We start from the raw sequence: 17415 nt of genomic DNA on the forward strand, positions 1-17415 counted from the left end.
TCCCCTAAGGATCCCTATACATGTTCATTCTAACCCCAATTGTGATAAACTCATCCCTTACCTCTAAGCGGACTCACGTGTGTATTTCGGCAGTGATAGCGGCATCTCTAGCAGTTGTATAAGATTTCTCAAGCTTTTCTCTGGTTGTTCTATTAGGGTTTTCAAGTGTTAGAGCAAAAGATAAGGGATTGAAGCCTCCATTTTACTATCTCCGTGTGAGGAACGTTTATCTCTCTATGAAATATATTTCACAAATCCAAACGGTGGAGATGTTCAAAATTGAACTTCAAACCCGGTGTTTAAATTTCATGAAAATCCAACGGTCAATGAGTTTGAGATCATAGTTTTACTAAAACAGGTTTGAGTGTATGTGGGAAAAAGAAAACTATAATGTGAAGGGCATGTCTCTCACCTCAGACATTGTTTTACTAATTCCAACGTGAGAATGTTTCAAAATGAGTTTTGAACCTAATTCTCAAATTTCACAATGATCCAACGGTTAACAAGTTTGTAATCATCATTTTACTAAGATAGGTGTAGGTGTATGCGGGAAAAAGAGATGGTTTTGGGAGAGGAAGAAGGGAAAACGAAATTGAGAGGAAGAGGAAGCATAGAGACGTATCGTCAGTATGAAAACTGACCTAACATGCTAGGGTACTTTCAACCTATTATTTACTCTATTTTTTTAATTTTTATTATTTTATAAACAAGAACTTTATTTTATTTCTTATCAAATGAATCAATAAAATATCCTTTTATTTTCTTTCAAACCATTATTTTAACAAAATTATTTCTTCTTATTTATTTAATTATAAAAACCTAATCATTTTTTTAAAATTCTATTTATTTTTAAATAAAAAAACATTTTTAATTTATTTTACAAAAAAATAGAGTGTTACATCACGTGGACATGCTTAGGCTATTTCCCGATGAATTGTACTACATTGCATTTGAGAGTTGAGATCGAATGCATATATCATACTAAGCATGATTGATTAGAATTATGAAAGGTTGATAACTATTTGTTGAGTGTATGTTCGACTAATGAATGTTTTTGTATAATTATGATATTTGTTAATATTTTCTTACTAATCATGGTCATTTGATTTTTGTGTTGATTTCTTTTATAATGAACTCATCATTGCAATTTTTGTATCGTGTGGTTGATACCTATGATGGTTGCAAATCTTCGTTCATAGGAGCATATGGATAGCAGTAGAGTATGTGAAGTGAAATTTTTTTTTGGAGCCGTCAAGCTGATGTGAAGATGTTAGAATTATTTTGGGAGAGAATTGTGTTTTGTTAATCAACTCTTCCGTAGCCGATTCTATAATTCTTTTTTAATTGAGGATGTAAATCACATATTGAATGATGTTGTAATGAGTTATTATATATATATATATATATATATATATATATATATATATATTTAAGTAATTGTTGGTTGTTTGAAGAATGTATATTGCGAAAAATTACTCTATTTTTTTATAAATAAATTAACGGAATTTTTATTTAAAAATTAAAATTTACATCATCTAAAACAGTGATATCATAATGACAAGGAGAGTCGTAACAAAATTAATTGATATTTATAGAAACTATTTTTTCTTATTTTTTTACTACAATTTTAACTAAATTAACATCCCACATGATTCCAAATATTCCATGTAACACATCAACTAGTTTTGGCAGTCAGCACAAGACAAGAAATTATTCTATATTTACACAAAGTATCACTATTACATCTCTAATTTTCTTTGGGTAAACTTATCTTAAACAAAAGCAACATGTCTGAGGCGGCTAGAGGTTTGACTAAGTCGACTTGTGAGTTAGCTTGCCTTGAAAATTAAAAGCCACAGACCGAAATGAAAATGTTCTCAAAAGTCAAAGTAGTTGTACTCTTTTTATATTGTAGGAAATTATAATTGAACTGTTTAATTGCATGAACAAAAATCTCAATATGATAGTGACCGTTTCCTTTATAAGATAGAAATTGGCTGAAGGCATGGTTAGGTTGATGCATTTAAATTTAATTTAATAGAAAGTGTGATAGGGCCATGAATTGCTCTGTGTTTCACGTTATTTGTTGTTTTATGTGAGACGAACTTCTAAGAAATGTTGGAGTACCCTGCTGGTGTTTTTGTTTAAAACTTGGAAATGGTTTCACATAGGAGAAGAGTGGTGGGAGTATCTTCTTTCCCAGCCAGAACTTGAGGCACTTCATAGTATCAACATTCAACTAAGTGGTTAGTTAAAATCCTGTTATGGTGGCTGTTTTGTTTGTTTGAGTTTTGTTTTGTTTCGTATATTAAGCATATGGATTTCTGAATTTCTCCCTCCCTCTCTCCCTCCCTCCCTCCCTCTCTCTCTCTCTCTCTCTCTCTCTCTCTCTCTCTCTCTCTCCCTTTGTCCATGTAGTTGGATCTTTGAAATTTCCCTTTTTCATTTGAAGTTAATAATTGTACACTAGTTTCTTTCTGGGGATTGTTATGCAAAGATGGGAATTGGGGGAAAATGGTGTTTTTTCCCTTTCTGGGGATTAGGTTTTTTGTCTCATGCATTCAGATAAAAAGCTTGCCCCATGAAATTCAGGAATTCAATTAGGCCTTATTTGGATAAAGTTTAAGGTAAAATGAAATTAACAACTTCCATAATCTAAGATTAGATTATACATAATCTAATTCGTAGAATTTCTCTCATTTAGCTTCTCCAAAAGCTGATTTTAACTTGTGTGTAAGCTAATTTTAGCTCATAAGAAAATCTTATTTCATTTTCTTTTATTTTCTTCTTCTATTAGTGCTTATGGAGAATATCTAAATTTGATTCTTGAAATCCTTTTCCTCGATTTAGCTGGTTATTTGTCCAGTCACCTGGGATTTATTTTTCTCCTTTTCTCATCTTTTTAAAGAAAAAACTTTGTATAATACTCATTTCTTCATATGTCTTCACTGTATTTCTGCTTTTGTTATGATTCATATGTGGTAGTACAGGAGCAAAGGATAGTTTGGTTTGAGAAATTTGTGTTGCAAGTGTTTTAATATGATGTTGTTATTACACAGCTTGAGCTTTGTTATCTTTAGTAACTTGCTGTTCTGATGGAACACTTTTCTTTTTAATTGTTTATTTTCAACTACTAAGATAATTTACTTTCTTCTTTGTAGGGAAGAGAGATGGATAAGATTCTGGAGGCCGATGCAAATAATATGTCTCAGCATTCCTCGTCTTCAGTTGTTGCTCTAGCAATCAAGGGTAACAAGAAAAGCAAATATGTGGTACAATGGGCACTTAATAAGTTTGTTCCTGAGGGAATGATTATCTTCAAGCTGATTCATGTCCATGGTGGTATAAAAGGAGTTCCAACGCCATGTAATATATTATTATGCTTATTGTGTTCAATAAAGTAGAAATTTTATGCATTTAAAATTTGCAAAACGTTTTCTTATTACACTTAGAAACATCTAAATGTAATGAAAACTGCAACAATTACACTTGTATCCTAAAGAAGTTGGTTTATGAGGTCTGATCTATTTGTAAAAGTTTTAAGGAATATTCATTTAGCAGTCTTGCATTGTATCTTGAAGTTAGTGAATTTTTATACTTGCATTACTACTTTTGCTAACATGACAAAACTTTAGAACATAATTTTAGGCCATGTGCCTTATTCTGTTTTCTTTTTAATATTTAAACATTACTAGCATAGTAACTTATGTGGCTTAATGTTGAGATTTTCTATATAACAAGTAATTTGATTATACATAAGTGAAAACTGGTAGGAGGTGGTTATGAATTAGCAGAAGATTATTCATTAGGATAATACAACATGTTTGAATTTCCAGTGGGAAATGTGATCCCTCTTTCACAAGTGCGTAATGATGTAGCAACTGCATTCAAAAAGGAAGTGGAGTGGCAAACAAATCAAATGCTTCTACCTTTCAAGAGAATGTGTGAGCAAAGAAAGGTCAGATATTATTGATCATGGGGATTAATTCGAATAATTAATGCAATATAGGATTTATATTGTTATATTGTTGTTGCAGGTGCATGTGGATGTTATAGTGATTGAATCAGATGATGTGGCAACTGCAATAGCAGATGAAGTTGCTAAGGGTGCTATAACCAAACTTGTTGTTGGAGCTTCATCTCGTGGCTTATTTAAAAGGTATTTATTGAAATGCTGATTTGTTTAATAATTAAAAGAAAGTACTTATATAATGAAAAACAAAATCATTCTACCTTTTTCCTTGACAGATGATTCATTTTGGTGAAAATCATACACTCTAGGCACCAAACGAAAGTACTAATCAGTAATCTCCCATTGGATATTGGGATTTAGGAAGATCTTTATTTTTTAAAATTACTATTTGTTGGCTTCTCACAAATGGTATTTCATTTGTTTCTTATTTATTCTTTGTGAATATGAAAAGACATTGCTTCATTTTGTGAACCTATATCACTGCCATAGTTGATTACAAAACAATTGATTATCAATATTTCTGATATGAGAAATACTAACAACACATTCTTTTCTATTACTGGAAACTTACTGGGAATCACAAAATTATGTAGATCCCATATCCTATTGAATGAGTCTCATTCATGATTTTATGATTTTCAATAAATTTTAACCAATAATAAAGAGTGTCTCTTTTTTGAAGTATGATTGGAACACTCGAGGTTGCTTTATCATAAAAAGTCAAATGAATGAAATCTTATCTTACGTAGACATTTTAGTACAGAATTAGGTGAATACTCCTGGCTAAATAGTGATCTTGTATTATTTGGCAATTTTGTTTAAAATGTGTGATCTCCTAGAGCATTATTGTAAGTTTACAATTTTAAGATCTGCTTAAAATGTTGACTCGTTGTAAAAGACTTCATTTTTGTTCAATTGTACTTTTTGGTTTGGTCCTTCTAGTTTAGATTTTGGTTTCCCAAGTTTCTGTTTTTGAACAAATCAAATCCCTCTATTTTTAAAATTAAATAAATTTAGGCCGTTGACAAATTCAGGAGTCCTTCCTTCTTGTTTCTTTTTGATATGCCTTGAAAATCCAAATTGAGTAGTTTGAAATACTTGAACTACAACTTCAACTTAATTAAAAATATTCATGATAAAAACCATTTCTGTTCCTCTCTTAATACTTTGAGCTTTTAGGATGAATTGGTCAATATATGAACATATAGAGCGTTATATATTTATGGATTTTTAAACAGAAATTAATGATAAGCCTGTAATATTTTCCATTTTGTAATAGTTTCAATTATATAACGTTTCACTTCAAACAACAAACAGCTTTTTCTTGTGGTCTGTATCTGATCATATTCACCCTATTAATAATGTATTGTTTTCAGTAAACAGAAGGGTATGTCTACAAGAATATCAGTATCCACTCCAAGATTTTGTACAATTTATGCTATTTCTAAGGGAAAATTGTCCATTCGGCCATCAGACATGCCTATTGATGGAAATATTATAGATGACGCTAGTGAAAGTGAAACCAGTTTGTCCACCAGCAGCTCATCTAACTACACTTCCACCTCTCAGACAGGTATAATACTGATAGTAACTTCTACAATACAATGGTTTAGAAAATTGTAAACCCTAAATAAATGTCAACAGCATTGCTAATAAAAAATGTTTTCCAAATGTCTTAGTCTATATATTAGCATTGCTATTATCATTGGTAAGGTACTTATCCAATACCTGAAACTTTCTAATTCAACATTCTTCATGCTCCTGTAAATGGTAGACTTTCACGTGTATTCTTCAATTCATAATTTCCCTAGCAGTTCCCACTGGGTTATTGGAATAAGGAAATATAGAAAAAATTCATCTGCACTTATGACACTGTATTTACGAGTTCTACTATATAATGTTCATATTACTCATTTATATTGCTAATAAAGGTAACAATGTTGTATGCTTGGTTTCCAAGGATCTGTTTACCTTTTCTCTGAAAATTCTAGCATTTGTTGCATCCTGGAAAACATCAAAATTTACTACCCAGAGTATAATTATTTTTGTTTTTTGATGCATACAGAATCTGCCTCAGTTTCATCATATGCTGCTTTACAGTCCTCTTCCCTAACAACACAACGATTTCAAGCTCTTTCAAGTATAAATAGTGCCCTTCTTAGCACAAATCCAAGTTTTGCTGACACTAACCATTCTAGAGGCCAATCTCTAGATCTTGGGAGAGAAAATACTGCTTCAAGTTCTGCTAGAAACTCAGACATTGATCATGCCTTAAGTCGAGTCTCTAGTTGCAAAAGCTTCATTTCAGATACTGAATCTTGGATGTATGATCAAAATTCTAGCAAGGATGTGCAACTAGCAACTACACTTCCATCACCTAATAGGCAGGTAATTGAAATTCCTTTCTTCTGGTTTGATGAAATGATACTTATTCCTTTATTTTAATTCCTTTCATCAGGTGGTGGTACCCTCTTAGAAAAAACAGTCATATATATACTTATGATATGAGTTAACGTTGGGGGTAGAGAATTCATATCTTTTTTGGTTTTCATTGTATCATAAATTTGACAAGTCTCCGGCAACACAATAAAATTTTCATCTTGACTAGAATCATTGTGTCACTCCTGTTTCATGCAAATGCAAAATTGGAAATATGTTTGTCCAAGTATGTTGTGCAAAAGCCCTACTTCTGATTAGAAAACTATGTGTAGTTTGTCTGACAGCTATTGCTTCAGCAAATTCTGGTTAGATACAACTCCCATTTGCAAGTAAACTTTCTTTGTGGTTATTTATTTGATCAGGCAAAATATAACCTTGAGCTGGAAAAGTTGAGAATTGAACTAAGACATGCCCAAGGACTGCATGCAGTAGCTCAAACTGAGAAAATTGAAGCATCCAGAAAGGTAATATCTATTTTCTTTTGGCCAGAAACACTTTCTGCTACCTAACAAGTACAGTGATTTTAAGGAACCCCTGCACCCTTTCATGTCTCAGTTTATTCCTTGCTAGGTTCTCTTTCCTTTATCTCCAATAAAGATACATTACCTTATGATAGCAATAGGAGGATGAATTCACCTTTCATATGCCTGCAATTGAATTCTTTTACTGGCATTCTCAAATAGAGTAACATGCTATATTACTTTGAACAGCTAAATGACCTAAGCAAGAGACGATCAGAAGAAACCATGAGAATGAAAGAGATCATTTCTAAGGAGGAGAAGGCAAAAGAATTAGCAAAACTAGAAAGAGAGAAATATCAAGATGCATCACGAGAAGCTGAATATTTGAAAGAATGTGCTGAAAGAGAAGCGGCAGAAAAGAAAGAAATGGAGTTGAGAGCCATTCGTGCTGCAAAAGAGAAAGAAAAGCTGGAGGATGCTCTCAGTGGTTCCACGCCCCAGTACCGGAAGTTTACATGGGATGAAATAATCTTAGCTACTTCATCTTTCTCCGAAGATCTGAAAATTGGAATGGGAGCGTACGGAGTAGTATACAAGTGCAATTTGTATCACACAACTGTTGCTGTGAAAGTTCTCACTCTCAACACTAACGTAAACAGCAAAAGAAAGCAATTCCAGCAGGAGGTATGGAAGTTATATAAATAAAATGGTTATGCAAAATAATGCTCCATAATATAAGACAAAGGAATAAGTATATAGTGCTTGATTTATTGCTGAAATTTTTTAGCATTTTAGATGGTAAGTTTTTATATTCTCATTGATAGATCAAAGTTTATAATCCTAATTCAAATATAATGCTTTATTGTTAGATTGACTAATGTAGTGTTCTTAAGATTAACCAGCTCTACGTATGTTTCCCTTTTAAAAATGGTTTAGATATTAATTGTTTCTTTCATTCTTTTTTATTATTACAAGATACCCACTAATTCAATGAAGTTGGTGGAGATCATTGTAAATAATGGTATTTAATATACTCAAGAAATATTATGTTCATGTATCTCGTGTTTATATGCATTTAGTGTTCATGGATAATTAGTGTCCAGGAAGTTGAATCACTCATAACAATGAGTATAACACCAGAATTGAACCAGACAACAGGACTAATTTACATCTTTTCTTTTATCCCAGTTAGAGATTTTGAGCAGAATTCGTCATCCAAACTTGCTTCTTCTTCTTGGTGCATGTCCGGATCATGGATGCCTTGTGTATGAATATATGGAGAATGGTAACTTGGAGGACAGACTACTACGAAAAAACAACACTTCCCCAATCCCATGGTTTGAGAGGTTTCGAATAGCTTTGGAAGTTGCATCATCTCTCGCCTTTCTTCATAGCTCAAAGCCAGAACCTATCATTCATCGTGACTTGAAACCGGCAAACATCTTGCTTGATCGTAACCTTGTCAGCAAGATTGGTGACATCGGCCTTTCTACAGTACTTAATTCAGATAATTTGTCTATCATGTCCAAAGACACTGCACCTGTTGGGACACTCTGCTACATAGATCCTGAGTATCAAAGGACCGGGTTGATATCTCCAAAATCTGACATTTATGCTTTTGGAATGGTGATCTTACAGTTATTGACAGCAAAACCAGCAATAGCACTTGCTCATAAGGTTGAAACAGCTATTGATAGCGGGAATTTAACAGACATACTGGATCCAGAGGCTGGAGCTTGGCCATATCAAGAGACACTAGACTTGGCTTTGCTAGGATTGAGCTGTGCAGAACTTCGGCGAAGAGACCGGCCTGATTTACAAGATCATGTCCTTCCAACACTAGAGAGATTGAAAGAAGTTGTTGATAGGGCCCAATGCTCAGCTTCAATTGTTACTATTAAATCCAAACCTCCTAATCACTTTATCTGTCCAATACTTCAGGTAATTAAATACCCCATAATGGCAATATGTTGATTTTCTATGCCACAATAAATAAATAAATTGGATAATCTATCCTTTTGGGTAAAGATATTTTAGATTATAGTAACAACAATAACAAACAACTGAACAAGCCTTTTTCTACTAGGGTAAGTCAGCTACACAGATCATACAATGTCATAATGTTCCATTGTAAATCATGTCTGATAACAAACTATTAACTTATAAATCCTTTTCAATGATTTCACCTATAGTTTTTCTCAGTCTCCACAAGATTCTGGAAACATCCTTGGCAGAAACATAGTGAACATTCTTTCCATATTAACTAGTTAACATCATGGCTCATGGCTTGAGTTATATTTTACTTTTCAACTAACATGTTAATGTTCTTGAAGATTTTTGTTATACTTTGTTTGATGCAGGATGTGATGGATGACCCTTGTGTTGCTGCTGATGGATATACATATGATCGCAAAGCAATTGAAAAGTGGCTTGAAGAGAACGACAAATCACCAATGACGAACATGGCTTTACCTCATAAGCATTTAATTCCTAATTACACACTGCTCTCAGCAATTTTGGAGTGGAAGTCCAGAGAATCGTGATATCAGCATTATCTTTCTCCATGTTAATATTGAGACCAATGATTTCTCTGATGTAGAGAGTGGCTAGAAAGTTTGGTGGGTATGACTTTTAGCAGTGTCTTGGATGCAGATTTTTTTTGTAGTTGTACCATTCCAAGCATGCTGTCTGGTTAATTTAGGTAGAGCGATTTCAAGTGTAGATAAATTTGATTCTATTGTCTGATTCTGTGTATACATACATATGTCAAATCTTGTTCTTACTATAAATAAAATAAGAACCATGTATACATTCAAGGCAAGCTAATGTATAAACATTCATGTGTACTCTTTTATTTATGAATGATATATCCTCCTGAATACATACCTTAGTTTTAGAAAAAATATTATACAAACAAAGAGTACTAGTACTTGTACTCATGCAACACCATGCAAGACCATAACTAGCATTTCACATGTACCCTAAATCCCTATATATAGATATCTGAACAAACTCAAGATATGTTCCGTCTCCCGTCTCCACACACCTATTTGGAAACTCATCTGCGTTGATACTTTACTTCTCCAAATATTTCAAAATTGATTAGTGAAGAAGTTTATTATAAGTGGTATAGTGATTAATCAAATTCAAAATATTATGACTAATAATCATGCCTTGAAAAACCTAATAATCATGGCTCCTATTTGTACAATCAATCAATTCAAAAACAATTTGATATCGAAATTTAAAATTGATATCACCAATAATATAATATAGTTGGTCTTTTTTTTTTTAATCTAAATTACATGTATCCTCCATTGGAGGCAATTTTGCTTGAGCCGAATACTGGTTAAGCTGAAAAAATCTTATGTAAATTGATTCACGGGGTTGGTAGTTAATTTAGTTAGTCATTATATGTTGAGAAAATTTATCTGGAAAATTAATTTGATCATTGAAAAATGTAACCAAATTGTGTCCAAAAAACATTTGTGCTCCAAATTATTAAAGGACAGAACTTCTTAGCCAATTATTTTTTGATCTCCTTTTTTGCTATCTCTCCACCCAATTTCTTCAAATTTTATTCCAATAGTATTCTTATACACAAACTTGGTTTTATTGTTTAGGAATTTAAATTCTAAAAGTTTGTAAGAACGCTTTCGAAAATTAACGTTCAGAACTGTTCTTACATGAGTACTTTATAATATAAATTGCAGAAATCATTATTATTTTCATTCTTTTTGGAAATATATACATATAATTTTGAAATCTTATTTTCAGAATTGTGCTTAACACATAATTTTCGAATTGTGTTTCAATCACAAATCAATTCCAGAAATAAGATTTTTAAGCACATACAGCATTAGGCAAAAAACAATTAAAATAGATGAAAGGACCTAAGGCCGTAGAGAGAAGAAAAAACACAATGAAGGAGGGAAATCAAGCTCGAGCTCAAGGCTGAGTGAGGTAGAGAAAGTGGAAGGTAGCAAGAAGCAACAAGAGTGAGTTTTTGGAAGTTAAAGGAGGCAAAGGGAGGGAGTGTTTATAGAATAAAGGGTATTTTTGGAAGATGAAATTGTGAAAAATGGGTGTAATTAGGGGAAACGAGGTGTCAATAGTATGACCCAACTTTTAGCTACATATATTAACGAACTACCGTTCTGCTAGATCCAAAATATTTAATAAGATAAAGATAAAGGGTTAAATATGCTTTTAGTATTTTAAATGTAGCTTATTTTTTTTAGTCCTCTGAAGTTGTTTTTCTTAGTTCCTAAAATCTGTAAAATGTTGTTTTTAGTCATTTTGTATATGTCAGCCAAACAGACTAAGAAATTCACAATTTGTGATAACATTGAACACCAAAATTTGATTTTTTATTTTATATTTTAAAGTATGATTTTTTGATAGTTAAAAACTCCAAAAAAATCAAGTCATTAAAAAATCTATTAATTGTATTAAAATTTACTTAAATTTTTTTATTAACTTAATTATGACATTTTAAAATTGGAAAAAACTAAACAATCAAATTTTGATGATCAAAATTATCACAAATTGTGAATTTTTTATTTCTTATTTGACTGTGCTAAAGTACTAAAATAATATTTTGTAGATTTCAGAAATTAAACAATTTCAAAGGATTAAAAAAATAATTTATATTAAAAACATATTTAAGTTTGAATATATTATACAATTTTATCCGTTGATTTACTATCACTACTCTTAGCATCGTCTATATATTTATATATATATATATATATATATATATATATATATATATATATATATATTAAAAATACAACATCCATGACTTTGCTAAATATATAAAATAACTACAACATCCATGCAAGATCACATCCTCTTACTGAAAAATATTAAGTAGCGTGCATTTGAATATTTGATGTTCATGGTATAAGGATTCCTGTTATTTATTTACTATCATCTATCATGATACAAACAAGGCCCTGACAATGTTGGCGTGGCATTGCCAGGACTTACGTGTCGCAATGCTAGCAACCCATCTTCCCGCTCAAAAATGTCTTTTTAGTATACATTAATTACTTTTGTCGTTTTCTGTGTTGGCCGTTCAGTTATCAATGCATTTTTTAATTTTTCACGTTTTTCATTGTTTCACTTTTTCCATTGCTACACGCCTTCCCAATTATCTCCACAATTCTCTATCCACTGTTTCTCATTCCTATTCTCTCTCTCTTTCTCTTTTTTTTTTCCTACCACTGTTCTCTCTATTTCACTCTCCCCACCTTTTCTCATTATCATTCTCTCTCTCATTCTCTCTTTTTTTTTCCTACCACCGTTCGAAGACGATGCCTTGGTGCTGTTGTTCTCCAAATGCCAGACAAAAATGAGGGAAATGCCGGACGAAAAACTCAAAGGTTATGCTTCGTTTTCCCTCTCTATGTGCTTTTTTTCGATTTTTTTCACAGCATGTTCATTGTTTCTTCTAAAGCTACCTTTTTTTTTCCTACCATCGTTCAAAGACGATGGCTTGGTGCCGTTGTTCTCCAAATGCCGGACGGAAATGACGGAGATACCGAACGAAAAACTCAAAGGTTATGCTTCGTTTTCCCTCTCTATGTGCTTTTTTTTTCGATTTTTTTCACAGCATGTTCATTGTTTCTTCTAAAGCTATCATTTTTATCTCAAAAAGCTTCGATTTTTATCTCCAAACTCCATGAATGTGCTTCGTTTTCCCTCTCCATGTGCTTTTTTTTCGACTTTTTTCACAACATGTTCATTGTTTCATCTAAAGCTATCATTTTTATCTCAAAAAGCTTCAATTTTTCTTTTCAAACTCCATGAATGTGCTTCGGTTTCCCTCTCCATGTGCTTTTTTTTTCACAACATGTTCATTGTTTCTAAAGCTACCTTTTTTTTTCCTACCATCGTTCGAAGACTATGCCTTGGTGCTGTTGTTCTCCAAATGCCGAACGGAAATGACGGAGATGCCGAACGAAAAACTCAAAGGTTATGCTTCGTTTTCCCTCTCTATGTGCATTGTTTTTCAATTTTTTTCACGGCATGTTCATTGTTTCTTCTAAAGCTATCATTTTTATCTCAAAAAGCTTCGATTTTTATCTCCAAACTCCATGAATGTGCTTCGTTTTCCCTCTCCATGTGCTTTTTTTCCGACTTTTTTCACAACATGTTCATTGTTTCTTCTAAAGCTACCATTTTTATCTCAAAAAGCTTCAATTTTTATTTTCAAACTCCATGAATGTGCTTCGGTTTCCCTCTCCATGTGCTTTTTTTCGATTTTTTTCATAGCATGTTCATTGTTTCTTCTAAAGCTACCATTTTTATCTCAAAAAGCTTCGATTTTTATCTCCAAACTCCATGAATGTGTTTCAGTTTCCCTCTCCATGTGCTTTTTTTCGATTTTTTTCACAGCATGTTCGTTGTTTCTTCTAAAGCTACCATTTTTATCTCAAAAAGTTTCGACTTTTATCTCCAAACTCCATGAATGTGCTTCGTCTTCCCTCTCCATGTGCTTTTTTTTTTCACTGCATGTTTATTGTTTCTTCTAAAGCTACCATTTTTATCTCCAAAAGCTTCGATTTTTATCTCCAAACTCCATGAATACAGATTCATTTTCTTGTTTTATCCCAAAAAGCTTTGATTTTTGCCTCCCTGTCTTCTTCTACGTTTTCTTTATACCTGTATTTGCATTTGTATGCGTTTTTTTGGATTTTTTTTTCACTGCATGCAGTTTAAATGTTCTAAAGCTTAGAACTTTGGTTTTTTTTGCTTTCGTTTCAGATTTGTGTCAATGTAACCATTTTTGGTTTTTTTCGAAAGCAACATTAACTATGTCCTAATATATTCCTTGGAATAGTTAGTCACGCACGGGGGAGTAGCCACGATGTCATCAGGATGATATTACCGGTTTGCAATTTTCGCATGCATTCTATTTTTTATTTTGTTGTTTGGTTAGGGGTTATTTTGAACCAATTTGCTTAACTTCAATCCTTTTTTTGTGTGACATCAGTGAGATTGACTTCTATTTGTTTTTCACTTCATCAAGCTGAAGATTGACCAGTAATTCAATTAGGCCAAGAAAAGCTACTTCAATGGGATCACTCAACAGTTCATCACAAAATACTTTTTACCTGTTTAGTGAATTTGTAAAATAGGACATTTGTGTTGTAATTCTAATTTCAAGTTTGTTTTTAATAAGCATCTGAATCTTTTGTATATAAATTGTCCAGATCACTCATAAAAATATTCACAGCCTAGATACTATGTTGTAATTACAACAGCCAGTTTTACCAATGAATATTTACTTTTTATTTTCTATTTCCCTTTCTTTTTTTCTTATTGACCCTTAAGTTAAAATTTGTTGGTTTTTTTTTTTTTTTCCAGTTTATATCCGTGTCACATAAATGAAAAAAACTTAAAATCAAAACAAAGAAGATGTACACTTTAAAATTGAAAATGAAAGGAAGGGATTATACAAACAAGGCCATGGATGGCCTACACGTCAAGTTGTGGTTCACCGTAATTCCTGCCTAAAAATGTCAATTCGTGATATAGTGCTTTATTAAACGACGCATTTTCAATAAATAAAATGATGTGTTTCAAATTAAAAATAAATTAAATAATAAATTAAACATTTGAAAGAAAGATGTGTTTCCAATACTCATGTTTTTCGAATACCAATATCCATGCTTTTGGATTACTAATGTTTTTCGAAAACCAACAACAATTATGACCACATGACAAGACGTTTGTCCTTTTTTTTCTTTTGTAATTAAATGTCACAATATTATTGATGTACTTTTTTTAAAAAACGTAATTAATACGCTTATTGATGCACTTTTTTATATTTACGTTTATCAATACACTTTGCTTTTGCACTTCCATTTCACGCTTCCCCATATTTCCTATTTTTTAATTATTTAATTGTTTTTGTCCTTTTTATTCATTTATTGCATTTCTTCTTTCCCGATATATTTGTATTTTCATTCCTATCATGACCATTTTAAATGAAACAAATTCAAAAGTATTGACTAATTTTTTAGTCAACTTAAGTTATATTCGACAAAATATTTTAAGTAGTTTTTAGTTTTTTTATTAGTTAAAAAACTCATTTAATTGATTATTCAGTAAATAAGTTCTTTTAGTAACTTCTAACTTTCATTGGAATGTTAGTTTTTAATTTTTATTTTTTTATATTTTCTTATACTTTTATCATTTAATTGGTATATCTGGGTCACATAATCTAGGACCAGTTATGGAAATTAATTTATGAATAATAAAATCAATTTGTTTTGTTTAACAGTCAATTAAAAATATTCTGTTAAGATATGAAAATAATCATAATTTTCTAATTAATAAACATATTTTGGTAGGAGATGGAAACAATGAATCTTAAATATGACACTATTAATCTTCAAATTAGTATAGACATTGAGTTATTACTAATTAATAGGTTCTTAACAATTAATTTTAAATATTATCATATCAATTTTAACATATTATTAAAACCAGGTTCACTTTTGTAGGAACTTAACATATTATTCCTAATTAGTAGGAACTTAACAATCAATTATATTTAAAAGTATGTTTTGTGAATTTAAAAATTAAACAAAATGTTAGACAAATTTAAAAGACCTTTTCATTAATAGGTACTTAACAATCAATTTTAAACATTTTGTTAGTATATTAAAATAATCATGATTTTCAAATTACTAAACATATTCTGTTTGGATAGGTAAATAATCATAATTTAGACGTTGAATTATTCTTAATTAATAGGTTCTTAACAATCAACTTAGAATATTACCATATCAATTTTAACATATTATTAAAACCAGGTTCCCTTTTGTATTTATTTTTGTCTTAATCATCGCCAATTTAAAAAATTTAATCATAATATCATTTTACTTAACAATCAATCTTAAATATTACACTATTAATCTTAAAAAGTAATTTTGGCGTTCAGTTATTCCTAATGAATAGAAACTTAACAATCGATTATATTTAAAAGTATGTTTTATGGATTTAAAAATTAAACAAAGCGTTAGGCAAATTTAAAATACATTTCCATTAATAGGTACTTAATAATCAATTTTAAATCTTCTGTTACTATATGAAAATAATCATGATTTTCAAATTACTAAACATATTCTGTTTAGATATGTAAATAATCATAATTTAAACCTTTCCATTAATGGGTCCTTAACAATTAGTTTTAAATATTCAGTTAGTATATTAAAATATTCATGATTTTCTAATTAATAAACATAATAATTTAGCAGTTAAGTTATTCCTAATTAGTAGGTTCTTAACAATAAATTTTAAATATTACCATATCAATTTTAACCAATTATTAAAACCAGGTTCACTTTTGTATTTATTTCTGTCGTAATCATTGTCACTTTATAAAAGTTTGATCAATTTTAATAAGCATGTTCTGTTAGGATATCAAAATAATGATAATTTAGACATTGACTTATTCCTAATTAGTTTGAACTAAACAATCAATTTTAAATATTACATTATCAATTTTAACATTTTATTCAAATCAGCTTCAATTTTGTATTTATTTTTGTCAAAGTCATTTTCAATTTATTAACATTTACTTAATAACCATATTTTATTTTTATTTTGGTTATTTTTCATTTCATTCTGAACTACTTAACAATTTTATTAGGATATCGCAATAAACATAATTTGCACGTTGACTTATTCCTTTTTTATTTTGTTTTATCTTTAGTAATTAAAAGCAATATAAGACGATTTATAATAACCCATACTGTTCAACCAAACGTATTTCCATATGAGATATCCATTCTTTTCTTTGTGTGGTCTTATTTCGGTTACCATCTATTATGTTCTATGAATTTTAATTGTAGATTAAATTTGAACGAAAGATTTATGCTCTGTAATTTTTGTGTGTATTACTTTCTTTAATTTATGGTGGAGGAGATTCAATTAAAGAAAAAAAAAATGCAGTCAACAATTTTAAGGCACGGGCTAATACTACTAATACTTGATTTTAGTCATGTACATCCCAAAGGTTTTCTAATCAAAAAGAGAGAAAAAATATAGCCAATAATTTTAAGGCACGAGCTAACACTACTAATATCTATTTTTAGTCATGTCCATCCCAAAGATTCTTCAATAAAAAAAAGACAAAAAAATACAGTTAACAATTTTAAGGCATGAGCTAACACTACTAATATCTTATTTTAATTATGTGCATTCCAAAAGGTTATTCAATAAAAAAAAAAGAAATACACCCAACAATTTGAAGGTCCGGGCTAACACTACTAATGTCTGATTTTAGTTATGTGCATTCCAAAGGTTCTTTCATGTGCCTTTTTCTCATACTTTTATTAATGTTGTAAGTTCAATACCTTTGGGTATCGAACAATTTTTCAATTCCATTTTAATTTTAACTGAATAGTTTATGGTTTGTTTTAATTAATTATGAATTTATTTCGTTGACTTATATTTTTATCATTTCTTTTTCCTGCCCCTTGATGTTTCATAACTTAGTGTTCTTGATGATTCATAACTTAATGA

General features: G+C 30.6%; 1 protein-coding gene and 1 long non-coding RNA gene across 4 annotated transcripts; both read left to right on the forward strand.

Moving 5' to 3' along the window:
* The first annotated feature begins 1979 nt into the window (after window positions 1–1979).
* On the forward strand, window positions 1980–9756 carry LOC114409387 (U-box domain-containing protein 35-like). 3 transcript variants are annotated; one of them, XM_028372826.1, is made up of 10 exons: window positions 1980–2246; window positions 3162–3366; window positions 3837–3958; window positions 4038–4159; window positions 5350–5546; window positions 6039–6361; window positions 6775–6876; window positions 7123–7557; window positions 8062–8814; window positions 9234–9756. In XM_028372826.1, the coding sequence occupies exons 2-10, from the start codon at window positions 3171–3173 to the stop codon at window positions 9414–9416; spliced, it is 2433 nt and encodes an 810-aa protein (XP_028228627.1). In that variant the 5' UTR covers window positions 1980–2246; window positions 3162–3170; the 3' UTR covers window positions 9417–9756. The 3 variants fall into 3 exon arrangements, with proteins under 3 accessions (XP_028228627.1, XP_028228629.1, XP_028228628.1); XM_028372828.1 differs by having other exon boundaries at window positions 3879–3958; XM_028372827.1 differs by lacking the exon at window positions 1980–2246 and adding an exon at window positions 2428–2627.
* Window positions 9757–12020: 2264 nt separating this feature from the next.
* LOC114409388 lies at window positions 12021–14181 on the forward strand. Its single transcript, XR_003666062.1, has 2 exons — window positions 12021–12852; window positions 13645–14181. It is a non-coding gene; the product is annotated as an uncharacterized LOC114409388 (long non-coding RNA).
* The last annotated feature ends 3234 nt before the right edge of the window (window positions 14182–17415 follow it).

Source organism: Glycine soja, chromosome 4 (assembly GCF_004193775.1).
Source record: "Glycine soja cultivar W05 chromosome 4, ASM419377v2, whole genome shotgun sequence".
Classification (NCBI taxonomy): domain Eukaryota; kingdom Viridiplantae; phylum Streptophyta; class Magnoliopsida; order Fabales; family Fabaceae; genus Glycine; species Glycine soja.

Excerpts from the sequence above, each read along its gene's own strand:
- LOC114409387 (XM_028372826.1), top strand. The coding sequence starts at position 3,171 with ATGGATAAGATTCTGGAGGCCGATGCAAATAATATGTCTCAGCATTCC. Across the intron at positions 3,367-3,836 it reads AAAAGGAGTTCCAACGCCAT|TGGGAAATGTGATCCCTCTT; the intron begins GTAATATATTAT and ends TTGAATTTCCAG. Across the intron at positions 4,160-5,349 it reads TCTCGTGGCTTATTTAAAAG|TAAACAGAAGGGTATGTCTA; the intron begins GTATTTATTGAA and ends TATTGTTTTCAG.